The sequence below is a fragment of the Lactuca sativa genome, chromosome 9 (genome assembly GCF_002870075.4).
Source record: "Lactuca sativa cultivar Salinas chromosome 9, Lsat_Salinas_v11, whole genome shotgun sequence".
NCBI lineage: Eukaryota > Viridiplantae > Streptophyta > Magnoliopsida > Asterales > Asteraceae > Lactuca > Lactuca sativa.
In genome coordinates, this window is record NC_056631.2 from 42276795 (window position 1) to 42292423 (window position 15629).

Sequence of the window (15629 nt, forward strand, 5' to 3'; positions counted from 1 at the left end):
TCTCATAGATTTTTCATCCATCCATAACATATATACGAATTAAAAATGTTTTGTTATATTCAGTCAAGTTCTATTCCCCGTACCAAATCGATACCTAAGATAAAATTGATATCGGAATAAAGTTAGTTGGCTTTAGCATTTTCGGGTTGTACATAGAGTTTGACATGGTGTAAGTAGCTCTTAAACACAATATACTACAAATTTATAAAATATCAATTTCCTGTAAAATAGATAAGTTAATTAGGTTGACCAATGTTATTATCTTATATAAGTTTGGGTGAAAAGTGAAAGCACACAGATTACTATATTTTGAATTTTGACTGTAATGGACGACAGAGGAAACAACACACCAGCAATCGGCATCGACCTCAGAACAACCTACTCATGTGTCGCCGTTTGGAAGCATGATCGCATCCAAATCATTCCCAATGATCAAGGCAACAGAATCACACCTTCTTGTGTTGCTTTCGTTGATGCCGAACGCCTCATCGGCGATGGCGCCATGAACAAAGCCGCCATGAACCCTGCTAACACTATATTTGGTAAACTTTGTTTTTTTCTAGTTTTTATTGAATAATGTTATTCTTATTAATTAAGGAATAGCAAGAAACCGGCCAATATTTCATGAACAAGGTTTAGCTTTCATTCCGTTCGGATCTACTTCAATTAATGTTTGTTTGCGTATTCTACTGCATATATATTACTTTGTTCCTTTAAATATCAACCAAGAAATAATATAGTTGGTTTCAAAATTTTCACTTGGCTATAATCACCTAATTAACTGTGGATCGATGTACAGATGCAAAGAGGCTGATTGGAAGGAGATTCAGTGATTCCAAAGTGCAGGATGACATCAAATTGTGGCCTTTTAGGGTCATAGCAGGGCCTGTCGACACACCAAAGATTGTTGTCTCCTTCAAAGGTGAAGAGAAGGAATTTTTGGCTGAAGAAATTTCATCCATGATTCTAGGGAAGATGAAAGAAACTGCTGAGACATACCTTGGAAAACCTGTGAAAGATGCTGTGATAACAGTTCCAGCTTACTTCAACGATTCACAACGTCAAGCAACAAAGGATGCTGGAGCTATTGCAGGACTTAATGTCGTCCGCATCATCAATGAACCTACAGCAGCTGCAATTGCTTATGGTCTGGACAATAAGACTGACATTAATGGCAAGATCAATGTGCTCATCTTTGATCTGGGTGGTGGCACTTTTGATGTATCTATTTTGACCATTGCTGAAGGGGGTACGATTGAGGTGAAAGCTGTTGCTGGTGACACTCATTTGGGAGGTGAGGATTTTGATAACCGCATGGTGGATCATTGTGGTCGGGAAGTCAAGAGGAGATGGAATAAAGACTTGAGTGAGAACAAAAGAGCATTGGGGAGGTTGAGATTTGCTTGTGAGAAAGCAAAAAGGATTCTCTCATGTAGTACTCAGACTTCAATTGAACTAGATGGCTTGCATGAGGCCATTGATTTCTCCATGAAATTCAGTCGAGCTAAATTTGAAGAGCTCAACATGAGTTTCTTTAGTAAATGTATTGAGATTGTGGAGGCATGTTTAAGGGATGCAAAGATGGAGAAATCGTGTGTAAATGAGGTGATTCTTGTTGGTGGCTCAACTAGAATACCAAAGGTACAGTGTATGTTGCAGGAGTTTTTTGAAAGGAAGGAATTGTGTAAGAGTATGAACCCTGATGAGGCTGTTGCATATGGTGCGGCTGTTATGGCTGCAAAGTTAAGTGGTAACAATCATAAGAGTTGTCAAGATTTGTTGTTATTGGATGTCACTCCTTTATCTCTTGGTGTGGAAGTAAAAGGAGATATATTGAGTGTTGTGATCCCTCGGAACACTCCAATACCTACCAAGAAATCTAAAAATTTTTGTACAAGTGAGGACAATCAATTTTTGACAACTATCATGGTGTATCAAGGTGAACGAACCAGATCTAAAGATAACCATTTGTTGGGAGAGTTCACAATTTCTGGAATACCACTGGCTCCAAAAGGAGTTACAAAATTTATGGACACCTTTGAAATAGATGCGAATGGTATCCTCACAGTCACATCGGAGATAATATCAACTGGTAAGACTGAGAAACTCACGATTACTAACGAAAATGGAAGACTCTCAAAGGAACAAATGGAGAAGATGGTTAAAGATGCTGAGAAGTACAAACAGGAGGACATAGAATACAAGAAGAAAGCAGATGCATTGAATGCATTGGAGGATTGCATATACAACATGAAGTATAAGATAAAAAATATGACGAGAGGTAAGAGGTCGAGAAAAATGGAGGATGCCATTGCTGACACGACTAAGTGGATCGAGCACAACCAAGCTGCATCTGTTGATGAGGTTCAACGCATGAAGGAACATCTGGAGTCTCTATGCATGGACGAGTTTTAGTCAATAAATCATGGTAATGAAACTCGTGTATCTTCTAAAGTCGTGTTTTGTTTTCATTAGATGATGTTTAATAGTAATTAAGGGGAAATTTCTTAAACCAATAAAAAATGTTAAACCAAGAACCTTTTTGTATTTGTCTGATCAGTTACAAAAGCATGAAAATCTTGGAATGCTTTTTCAACTGCTCACGCAAGGTACTTGATTTTGTTAGATTTTTTTTTGGAAAATTTTGATTACCATCTACATGTGTTGATTGTTTAATTTATAATATTTTACGCAACACACTTGGTTCTAGACTTTCAAGATTTATGTTTCAACTCGGTGTGCTTTAATGTTCCAACTGAGTTCATCATGGCCTAACAAGTCAAGATGATCATTTTTAAGATTGAGCGAAGACTACATTTTTTTCCTTGTGCATATCCACAATGGAATTGAAAGAAAGTTGAATATGTATTGTGAAATGTTGATTTGGCAATTTGTTGAATTGAAAATGTAAGATAGCTTTTGGTATGTAGGACTAGAGTGGACAGAACATCGATTTTTGAGTTTCGTTTGACATAGATTGGATTAGGTCAAAAATGAGATTTTGACTATAATTCAAACGGGACCAATTCTTTTCCCACCCAAAAGGGTGGATCACACTCTGCCTGGAAATCAGTTACCCACACCTATTTGCCCCAGGTTACACAATTTTTTTTTTTTTTTTGGTTAATTATATTACATTTTTGGTTTATGGGAAGGTAAGATTTTATGCTGACTTTTTTAGCATGTTAAAAACGAACAAGATATATGACCATTGACAATTTTCTAACTCAAACTTGGACTTGGTTGAAGAAAGAACCCTCGTCTTTGTACCAATTCATGATCAGAGAATCATGGAACTTTCCGACTAAATCTGTTTGGTGATAATTCAGAAGCAATGAGAGACGTTGGTCAAACATATACAAGTTATTGGAGTGAAATTTAGGGGTGTTGATTGGGTATTACTTTCGGGTTTTGGATAGTTCCGGGGTTCTTTTTGTACAAATAATAATAATTGATACACTACCTATATTGCACTTCGGGTATTCGGATTCAGGTAGAGTGGGTTTTAATTCAGGTATACCCGAAAATTACCCACAACTTTTTTGAGACTTTTGGGGTCTTATAAATTGAATGAAATTTTTTTTATAGAACAACCTGTTTTTATATTATACCATGCACCTTGTGCAATTGCCGTACAAATAAAAACTATTGAATCTCATTTGTGAACTCACTACAATTAATAATAAACTAGTAAAAAAGTCCGTGCCTTGCAACGAGGATGATGTTTTTTTCTGCATTGTTTTGGTTAGTAAACAAATATATGAAAGTGTTTTACTAAAATACAAAGAGGAAGTCTCACAATTGATTGTATTTTACTTATGATTTCAGTTAGAAAGAAACTTGCAAATTTGGAGTGTAAGTACAAGACTTGCATATTGCAGATTTGAGGTGTAAATCTAATTACTGAATAGCAAGAATTGTACAACAATTCCAAAAGCAGACCACCATGAGATTTGGACAAAGATGATTTGAGAAGTTTGAAGCCTGAATGTGTGCCACTTGACCAACCACAACTACTATCAACTTCATGAAGTATGAATTTCCCTTGTATCCTCAACTATTCCGTATGTAAGTTCAATCTGCAACCATCAACTTAAATGCAACCATTTTTTAAGCTCCAGTTGTTGGAGTGTTACAACGATTTTTTAAGCTCCGGTTTGGCCGACACAACTCCCCTCCGACTTATGTGATTTAATATAGAAATAAACTAGTACATTTTATTTGTTGTTTTTATGGAAATATGGGAAGCTCTACACTCAGTGTCGTCACTATACAGCCATCACCCATGTCACTATACACCCATCGCTCAATGTCACTATACAAGCATCACCCATGTGAGATTACATATCAAAATATAGATTGTTTTTTGCGATGTAACTTGTTGTTTAATATCTATGTTTATATTTTGATAATAATATATATTTATAGATTTTTGAAACTAAATTCACTACAAATAAAATGACAATTAGTAGCACATAAAAAGTGTCACTAAAAAAACAGGCTAGGACGAAGGTGGCAAACGAGATATAGGGCATCGTGGAGATTGAAGGCGGTGACGATGATGCATGATGGAGGTAGAGGTGGTAGTAGTCGGCGTAGTGGCTAGAAAGAGGTCGAAGGCGGTGGCTAATTAAAAAAGGCCGGCCACAAAGGCTAGAACTAAAGGTGGTGGTTCTTTAGGGAGAAAGTGGAGAAATATGGTAACTATGAAGAGAGAAATTCGTGGAAGGTGGTGGATTTTAGGGTTAAGATAGTATATTTCTAATAAGTATAAATTATTTTAAAACTAAAGAAAAGGAAAAAAAAAAGTTTAAACATAGATAAAATAGGAATTTCAAATCAAAATTATTAAATAAAATTAAACCATAAAATCCACTCGAAGAATGTTTATCTACAAGTATACTAAATAGTAAATACACAAGATATATAGGGATAATGACTTGAAAGGGTAACGAACTTTCGACTTTGTTCATATTTAATCACTAAACTTTTTTTCGTTATCTATTTGGTATTGAACTATTGAAACTGTTCACATTTTACCCTTATGACCGGCTGTTGCCGGTCATAAGGGTAAAATGTGAACAGTTTCAATAGTTCAGTGGCAAATAGATAACGAAAAAAAAGTTAAGTGATTAAATGTGAACAAAATCGAAAGTTCGTTTCCCTCTAAAAAGTTCAATGACTAAATGTGAACAAACTTCCTATTGTATTATGTTTTAGCAGATTATTTATTTTTGTTTAATTGTAGCAACATTTGTTGATGAAGAAATCTATGAAATAAAAAAACAAAATGTAACATTCGGATTTCCAGGTATCATAATTTAAGCATTTTTCTTTTGAGTTAAGAAGAGAGACTCGACGAGTTGACGCCTCAACTCGTCGAGTAAGGTCGCGACTGATGACTCAGATTAATGAATGGACTCGACTAGTCGGTGAGGCGACTCGACGAGTTCGCGTTGTTGGCAGAAACCCTAAATCTTTGGGCCCGAGCCATATTTAAAGGCACTTATGGCCTTCAATTGCGACTACCCTTCCCATAAGTGAGAACCCTAGCGAGCTTGAGTGTGTAGAGTGAGAGGAAGAGCTATCTTGAGCTTTTTGGTGTGATTTTGTAAGAAAGGAGAAGAGTTCCAGCAAGAGGGACCAAGGAAGGTTATTGTTCTGAGTTATTCAAGCAAGGAGCTTCATTCTGAGGTACAAAAATGAACCCCTTTCCTTCCCCATTGTGTAGATTCCATTTTGGGGTTAGGGCTTGAATCACTTCATCTTTGGGGTTTTGAATGCCTCAAACTCCTCTTGTAAGTTTGTGTTATACATAGTTACTTTCATCTTACACATATATATGAAGTATTTTATATAAATTACGTGTTATGAGTGCATATTATTTGAATACTTGTTGTCTATGCTAGATGAACGATTTTATACATGTTTTAAAAGATTTAAACGGTATATTTATTTTATATCTACAAATATGTTGCGGATGAAACATGGGTAGATGAAATAGTTGGTGTGTGATGAAACAAAATGAGGAAAGATAGATGATGATAATTAGGTAAATAGATAATGATGAATAGGTGATGTAGGATGAAAGGAGATACCATAACCTTAACCGGCAATGTGACGATGTAGTCATCTACCAGAGTATAGATGGCGACCACGGACTATTCTAGACAACCCAGTGGAAACACCAGCAGGCCCATAACCTGTAGGTGGTGAATTACAAGTTCAGACGATGTTGTAACTACGTATTCATGCGATGATACTGTAACCCCTTACTATGAATTATGAGTTCAGACGATGTTGTAACTACGTATTCATGGGATGTCACAAATTCCGCATGCCAAACCAATGGTCATAGTTCACATCAGTGAGAATGATTCATTTTTTTGTAAAACCAAAATCAGATTGGAAATTTTGATTTTTTATTTTGGAAAATGTCAAACCATTGGTTTTTTATTTCGGTTTCGGTTTTTTGTTTTTTTAAATATATTTTCAGGTTTTTTTTTCATAGATTTATTCATCAACAAATATTGCTATAATTTAACAAAAATAAATAATTTGCTAAAACATAATACAAGAGGAAGTTTGTTCATATTTAGTCATTGAACTTTTTAGAAAGAAACGAACTTTCGATTTTGTTCATATTTAATCACTAAACTTTTTTTTGTTATCTATTTGCCACTAAACTATTGAAACTGTTCACATTTTACCCTTATGACCGGTAACAGTCGGTCATAAGGGTAAAATGTGAACAGTTTCAAGAATTTAACGGCAAATAGATAACGAAAAAAAATTTAATAACTAAATATGAAAAATATCGAAACTTCATTACTCTTTCAAGTTATTTTCCAAAGATATATTAATGACAAACGAATTTTTAGCAACCCAAGGTATAGTGTAATATTGTGTAAACCCCCTTAACAAGGTAACTAGGAATTTTGTCTTATCCTCTTCACAAATACTATAAGTCACTGTGAAACCTGAAAAGTGAAAGCACACAGATTACTTTGTTTTGAATTTTGACTGTAATGGACGGCAAAGGAAACAATGCACCGGCGATCGGCATCGACCTCGGAACAACGTACTCATGTGTCGCTGTTTGGAAGCATGAACGCATCGAAATCATTCCTAATGATCAAGGCAACAGAACCACACCGTCTTCTGTTGCTTTTGCTGATGCAGAACGTCTCATCGGCGATGGCGCCAAGAACCAAGCGACCATGAACCCTGCTAACACCATATTTGGTAAGCTTTTCTAGTTTTTCTTGAATGCTGGTATTCTTATTATGATTAAGCATAAGAAACTTCCACATTTAGCAGAAGGGATAGTAAGAATCATACCAATAGATTAGAATCGTGAAATCCGGAGTTCGATATTCAGAAAATTGTTCCTGAATAACATCTCTGCAAAGTTCACTAGATTTAAATCTAGTGAACTCTTTGATCGTTGTTATGAATAAACTAATCTTTAAAGCAAGTGTACCCCAATTTCTCCATTTTAGGGTTTTAAGGTTTTAGGTTTTTTTTTCGGTTTGGATCTGCATGATTGTGATGAAAACTAACTAAACAACACCATGACTACTTTTTCTTTGAAAATGGTGGAAAGTCTCGGTCACATTAAGCACAAGGTTTAGCTAGTTTAGCTTTCATTTCGTTAAATTGGGATTTCTTCTAAATGTTTGTTTGCGTATACTGCTACATATTGGTTTGTCATTTTTGCATCAACCCAGAAATATACTCCAAAAGCTGCTTTAGTGAATCAAAAGCTTTACTCGTATAGTATTATAGTTGATTTTCTTCGTTTCACTCGGCTACTGGCTTAATTTTCTCTGGATATTTAGATGCTAAAAGGTTGATTGGAAGGAGATTCAGTGATGGCAAAGTGCAGGAAGATATGAAGTTGTGGCCTTTTAAGGTCATACAAGGGCCTGCCAACACCCCAAAGATTGTTGTCTCCTACAAAAGGGAAGAGAAGGAATTTTTGGCTGAAGAAATTTCATCGATGATTCTTGGGAAGATGAAAGAAACTGCTGAGGCATACCTTGGGAAACCTGTGAAAGATGCTGTGATAACGGTTCCGGCTTATTTTAATGATTCGCAACGCCAAGCAACAAAGGATGCTGGAGCTATTGCTGGACTTAATGTCATTCGTATGATCAATGAGCCTACAGCAGCTGCAATTGCTTATGGTCTTGACAACAAGTCTGACATTAATGGCAAGATCAACGTGCTTGTCTTTGATCTGGGTGGTGGCACTTTTGATGTCTCTATATTGACCATAGAACAAGGGGGTGGTACATTTGAGGTGAAAGCTGTTGGTGGTGACACTCATTTGGGAGGTGAGGATTTTGATAACCGCATGGTGGACCATTGTGCTCGGGAATTCAAGAGAAGATATAATAAAGACTTGAGTGAGAACAAAAGAGCATTGGGGAGGTTGAGATTTGCTTGTGAGAAAGCAAAAAGGATTCTCTCATGTAGTACTCAGACTTCAATTGAACTAGATGGCTTGCATGAGGCCATTGATTTCTCCATGAAATTCAGTCGAGCTAAATTTGAAGAGCTCAACATGAGTTTCTTCAATAAGTGCATGGAGACTTTGAAGGCTTGTTTAAGTGATGCAACAATTGAGAAATCATGTGTAAATGAGGTAATTCTTGTTGGTGGGTCGACTAGAATACCAAAGGTCCAGTGTATGTTGCAAGATTTTTTTGAAAAGAAGAAACTATGCAAGAGTGTGAATCCCGATGAGGCTGTTGCATATGGTGCAGCTGTTATGGCTGCAAAGTTAACTGGCAACAATAATAAGAGTTGTCGGGATTTGATGTTAATGGATGTGACTCCTTTGTCCCTTGGTATAGAATTAATAGGAGAATTATTTGATGTTATTATCCCAAGGAACACTCCAATACCTACCAAGAAATCCAAAATTCATTCAACAGTTTGTGACTACCAAGTTTGTGTAGATATCAAGGCGAAAGAGCAAGAGCTACAGATAACCATTTGCTGGGGAGGTTCATGCTTTCTGGGATACCACCAGCTCCTAGAGGATTTGGACAATTCAATGACATCTTTGAAATAGATGCGAATGGTATCCTCACAGTCACATCGGAGATAATATCAACTGGTAAGACGGAGAAACTAATGATTACTAATGAAAATGGAAGACTCTCCAAGGAAGAGATTGAGAAAATGATAGAAGATGCTGACAAGTATAAACAGGAGGATCAAGAATACAAAAAGAAAGCAGATGCGTTTAATGCATTGGAGGATTGCATATACAACATGAAGAATAAGATAAAAAGTATGAAGAAAAGTAGGAAGTTGAGGAAAATGGAGGATGCCATTGTTGACACGGCCAAGTGGATCAAGCACAACCAAGCTGCATCTGTTGATGAGGTTCATCGCATGAAGGAAGATCTCGAGACTATATGCAAGTGAGAATTTTAGTTCCCAAATCATGGCCATTGTTTCAGTCTTATCAGTTGTGAACTAGTAACGTGCAACTTCTTAAATTTGAACTAAGGTATAAAAAAACATTAAACCAACAAACCATTTTGTTTCAGTTTTATCAGTTGTGAACGAAATCATGAAATCTGTAGTGCTATTTCGGCTGCATGCAAGGCATGTGATTTTGGTACATATAGTGGTTGTTTAATTTAATTATTTTTACATAACACACCTGATTATATACTTTTAAGGTTCATTTTTTTTTTTTTTGAGTGGAGGTGCATAAATGGACCTAACCTAAGCCTCAGACTATGCCTAGAATGATTTTGTAATTGGTTGGCTGATTTTTCCATAGATTTCTTACAGAATTGTCGAAACTAATTAAATCTGGTTGTTGCGAAATTGAAGCGCAAGTGTTCAATCTTCCACCTTAAGAACACAAGTTTTACACCTTTTTTTTTTTATCGTTATGTGTGACCCTTTTCAAATTGCTGTTTTTTGAATTTTGACATTTCTTTTAAACAAACAACCATAAATACCATACTTTGTATCACACATTTCACACCACTACATTAAAGTTATACAAAAACTCAACCCTTTGTATTTCAAAAATGAATCCAAACAAACCTCCTTCCAATCTTTCACCCCCAAGATCCGGTTGAAACAAATTGTGTGCAAATATTTGTCCTCTGGATCGGTCAGTTTATTGACCGCAACTGGATAAGAGCTTGATATGGTTTTGAGGTTAGATAGGAAATCATGAAAAAAAATCTTACAATTAGTCTTATTTTATAGTGTTTTTATTTAATTATCGTCTTAAATTAAATTAATGGATTATTTATCTTTTACTATTATAAATATTTATATAATTAATAAATTAAATTTAAAAAAATAGAAAAAAATGTGGTGAGGTGTGGTACAATTTCTATTTCTATGAGTTTTATGGTGTGAGTGGAAAATGATACGATTCTAATGTGTTAAACCAAAAATATAATAAGATATGGTAACAGGTAAGATTTGATGTTGACTTTAACAAGAAGTTTGATTGTTGATAAATTTCTAAGTCAAACTTGGAATTGGCAATGGATGAATTGAAGAAAGAATCCTGACTTTGATAGTGGTGAGTTTAGAATTTAAAACCATATGGTTCATTATTTTTTATATATAAACCTTTCTATACAAATTCAAAGTTTTTTTTATAAATAAGGTAGGTCCTCAATTTTTTTTAAGATAGGTCCCTAAAAATTTTCTATAAAAATTATAGATAAATAAAAAAATTAGATAGGTCCTAGAACACACCTTCCTTATATTTAGCCTCGTGGCTGAGTCTTTGGACCAATTCATGATCATATAAATTTTGATTTTAAAGATTGTTACAATTAGAGCGACATGGAACTTTCCGACTACAACTTATTTGATGATAATTGGCAGGAAGCAATGAGAGACGATGGGTTAATAGACCGTATTGTTTTGAAAAACTTTTAGTTTAATCCAATCGAACATTGCACTTCGATTTAAAGGGAAAAAAAGGGATAATAACTTGAAAGGGTAACGAACTTTCGATTTTTTTCACATTTAGTCACAAAACTTTTTTTTTTCGTTATCTATTTGCCATTAAACTATTGAAACTGTTCACATTTTACCCTTATGACCGGCTGTTACTGGTCATAAGGGTAAAAATGTGAACAGTTTCAATAGTTTAGTGGCAAATAGATAACGAAAAAAAGTTTAGTGACTAAATATGAACAAAATCGAAAGTTCGTTTCCCTCTAAAAAGTTCAATGACTAAATGTGAACAAATTTCCTATTGTATTATGTTTTAGCAAATTATTTATTTTTGTTAAGTTGTAGCAACATTTGTTGATGAAGAAATCTATGAAATAGAAAAAAAAAAAAAACAAAACCCTGAAAATATATTTGAAAAAAACAAAAAACCGAAACCGATACAAAAAACCAATGGTTTGACATTTTCTAAAATAAAAAATCAAAATTTTCTAATCTGATTTCGGTTTTACAAAAAAATGAACCATTCTCACTGATGTGAATTATGACCATTGGTTTGGTATGCGAAATTTGTGACATCCCATGAATACGTAGTTACAACATCGTCTGAACTCGTAATTCATAGTAAGGGGTTAGAGTATCATCGCATGAATACGTAGTTATAACATCGCATGAACTCGTAATTCATCACCTACAGGTTATGGGCCTGCTGGTGTTTCCACTGGGTTGTCTAGAATAGTCTGTGGTCGCCATCTATATACTCTGGTAGATGACTACATCGCCACATTGCCGGTTAAGGTTATGGTATCTCCTTTCATCCTACATCACATATTCATCATCATCTATTTACCTAATTATCACACACCAACTATTTCATCTACCCATATTTCATCGGCAACATATTTATAGATATAAAATAAATATACCGTTTAAATCTTTTAAAACGTGTATAAAATCATTCATCCAGCATAGACAGCAAGTATTCAAATAATATGTACACATAACACGTAATTTATATAAAATACTTCATATCTATGTGTAAGATGAAAGTAACTATATATACCATAAAAATCCCATGAATGCTTCCTAACTTCAAACCTTAAGGTTTACTCTACTAAAGCTTCATATTCTCGGCTCTCTGGACCTAGAAGGGTCTATATTCCTAACTTCAAACCCCAAGGTTTACTCTACTAAAGCTTCATATTCTCGGCTCTCTGGACCTAGAAGGGTCCAGATCTGTAACACAAACTTGCAAGAGGGGTTTGAGGCATTCAAAACCCCAAAGATGAAGTGATTCAAGCCCTAACCCCAAAATGGAATCTACACAATAGGGAAGGAAAGGGGTTCATTTTTATACCTTAGAATGAAGCTCCTTGCTAGAATAACTCAGAACAATAACCTTCCTTGGTCCCTCTTGCTGGAACTCTTCTCCTTTCTTGCAAAATCACACCAAAAAGCTCAAGATAGCTCTTCCTCTCACTCAACACACACAAGCTCGCTAGGGTTCTCACTTATGGGAAAGTTAGTCACAATTGAAGGCCATAAGTGCTTTTAAATATGGCTCGGGCCCAAAGATTTAGGGTTTCTGCCAACATCACGGATTCGTTGAGTCGCCTCACCGACTCGTCGAGTTCATTCATTAATCCGAGTCATCAGTCGCGACCTTACTCGACGAGTTGAGGCGTCAACTCGTCGAGTCTCTCTTCTTAACTCAAAAGAAAAATATTTAAATTATGATACATGGAAATCCGGATGTTACATTTTGTTTTTTTATTTCATAGATTTATTCATCAACAAATGTTGCTACAATTAAACAAAAATAAATAATTTGCTAAAACATAATACAATAGGAAGTTTGTTCACATTTAGCCATTGAACTTTTTAGAGGGAAATAAACTTTCGATTTTGTTCACATTTAGTCACTAAACTTTTTTTCGTTATTTATTTGCCACTAAACTATTGAAACTGTTCACATTTTACCCTTATGACCGGTATAAGGGTAAAATGTGAACAGTTTCAATAGTTCAATGACAAATAGATAACAAAAAAAAGTTTAGTGATTAAATATGAACAAAATCGAATGTTCGTTGCCTTTTCAAGTCATTATGTTGTAGGTTTAAACATAAGGCTAACTTTTTCCCAATATAACCTTCAAAAATATCTTACCTTTACATTTTAACCTTTTTACTCGATTCCATTACCAGCAGTACAAAGCTTTTTTCCTTGAAAATGATTAAAATGCTATAGCTATTACTAATGAAGATAATATTTTATATTTATCTGCCTAGTAAATTTCAATCTTGTAATTAAATTTGTTTTTGTTTGTTTGTTTTTTTTTTTTCCGATCTTCACCGTCACCTCCAACGTATCTTTTCATATAAATATATCTTATCACGTTATATTAGTCATGTATAACAGATAAATATAAGCCTAGCTAGTTAGATCTAAGGTCAAGTTGTTGATCAATTAATTGACGAGAGTAAGAGCAATGTAGGAAAAGATGGGCATCACTTTATTTTGTAATGCAGTTCCATTTTTTTTCTCCTTTATGGAACTTGAAATTGAAAAACTAGTCGGATTGAATAGGTCTTAGTTCCACTCATTTCTTTTTGTTTTATGTATCAAACGATGCCTAAGAGACAAACCCAAAAAAAAAATGATATGATTAGGGGATGTTTGCGATTATTTTTCAAAGCAACTTATTGATATTTTTTTGAGAAGTTAAGAAGTAAAAAAAAAATGTTTGTCTAACTCAAAAAGATTTATCAAAATAGTTTTTCGATTAGCTTTAATAAGAGATTTTAGACGGTATGTAAAACCTGACTTTTATAATTGTTTTTAGCTTTTTAACTATAACAGTTCAAAAATGACAACTTAAGCAAAACACCTTTTATTAACTTCATGACTTATTTGTTTTTGTCACCAATTTCACATTCCAGGGTGTTTTTTTTTTTTTTTTGGGTTTGGATCTGCATGATTGTGATGAAAACTAACTAAACAACACCATGACTGCTTTTTATTTGGAAATAGTGGAAAGTCTCGGTCGCATTAAGCACAAGGTTTAGCTGGTTTAGCTTTCATTCCGTTAAATTGAGATTTCTACTAAATGTTTGTTTGCGTATTCTACTACATATTAGTTTGTCTTTTATATGTCAACCAAGAAATATACTCCTAGAGCTGTTTTAGTTAATCAAAATCCTTACTGATTTAGTGTTATAGTTGATTTTCTTCATTTCACTTGGCTATTTGCTTAACTAACTGTGGATATTCAGATGCTAAGAGGTTGATTGGAAGAAGATTCAGTGATTCCAAAATGCAGGATAACATCAAGTTGTGGCCTTTTAGGGTCATACAAGGGCCTGTCGACACACCAAAGATTGTTGTCTCAGATTATGCCTAGAATGCTTATATAAGGATTGGCTGATTTTTTTTTGTCAAATCTAAATCTTGGTTTTTGAGAAATTGAAGCACACGTTATCAATCTTTCACCTGAAGAATACATTATTGTTTTTTTATTTGTTGGGTCTTAATGTCTTGAATGATGCACGTGTTTACATTTTCTTCCGGTTTTGATCTTGCAAAATAGTGAAACACCCACAAAAAAGAGAGATGTTGATTGTGTTATGGGATTTTGCTTTTAAATGATTTGAATGTGTGGGGTTTTTTGGTTTCTGTTGAGTAAGATTTTGTGTTGACTTTAACAAGAAATTTGATCGTTGAAAAATTTCTAAGTCAAACTTGGATTTTGTTGCTTTGCGAGAATGGGTGAATTGAATAGAAAACCCTCGTCTTTTGACCAATTCGTGATCATAGATTTGATTTTAAAGATTGTTACAATTTGAGCGACAGGGAACTTTCCGACTACAATACCCATTTGTTGATAATTGGTTAATTGAGAAACGTTGGTCAAGGATATATGCAAGGTTTAATGGAGTAAATGGTTTTGAAAAACTTTCAATTTTCCAATAAAAACTGTGGTGCACTTTGATTAAAAAAGAATATTATTAAGTTATTGGGAAAATGACTCTTGAGGGTAATTAACTTTTGCGTTTGTACTCATTTGGCTTTTTTTTTTTTTTTTTTTTTTTTTTTTTGTATTCAATATACCATCGAACTTGTTTTTGGTGTTTACTATAGCCCTTTTGACCGGCTTTTGACCTGTGATAGCCGGTCAAATGATTATGGTGAACAGAAACAACAAGTTCGATGGTATATTGAGTACAAAAAAAAAGGGACCAAATGAGAACAAACGCAACAGTTGGTTACCCTCCTGATTCATTTTCTCTTTACTCATTTACAGCAAATCCCACGTCATCTCCTACTGAAATTAATGAATATGAGATTCATTATTGCTTCTCTTCAAAACATAACTCATGAAAGGACATTATTCATGCATGTACAACTTTGTAATGCACTTGAATATTTATTAGTGAAATCTTGACTAAGCAAACGCATTTCATGACTACATTTACATTTCCAATCAAATGATTTATCGTATCATGGATTCTAGACAAGTCTACAAACGAGTGGATTCATAAGTGCTGTGATTTTTGAGTTTACTTAGCTTTAAGATCGAACTCATGGGATAAGATACAACATCAATATGTACAATATTATGGTGATGTGTCTACAAAAGCAGCATGATATTGTACATATTGATGTTGTATCTTATCCCA

General features: G+C 34.4%; 1 protein-coding gene and 1 pseudogene across 1 annotated transcript; both read left to right on the top strand.

The window, feature by feature from the left end:
• The first annotated feature begins 325 nt into the window (after positions 1-325).
• On the top strand, positions 326-2586 carry LOC111898273 (heat shock cognate 70 kDa protein). Its single transcript, XM_042898292.1, has 2 exons — positions 326-542; positions 800-2586. The coding sequence occupies exons 1-2, from the start codon at positions 326-328 to the stop codon at positions 2413-2415; spliced, it is 1833 nt and encodes a 610-aa protein (XP_042754226.1). The 3' UTR covers positions 2416-2586.
• Positions 2587-7028: 4442 nt separating this feature from the next.
• On the top strand, positions 7029-9640 carry LOC122194440 (heat shock cognate 70 kDa protein-like; annotated as a pseudogene).
• The last annotated feature ends 5989 nt before the right edge of the window (positions 9641-15629 follow it).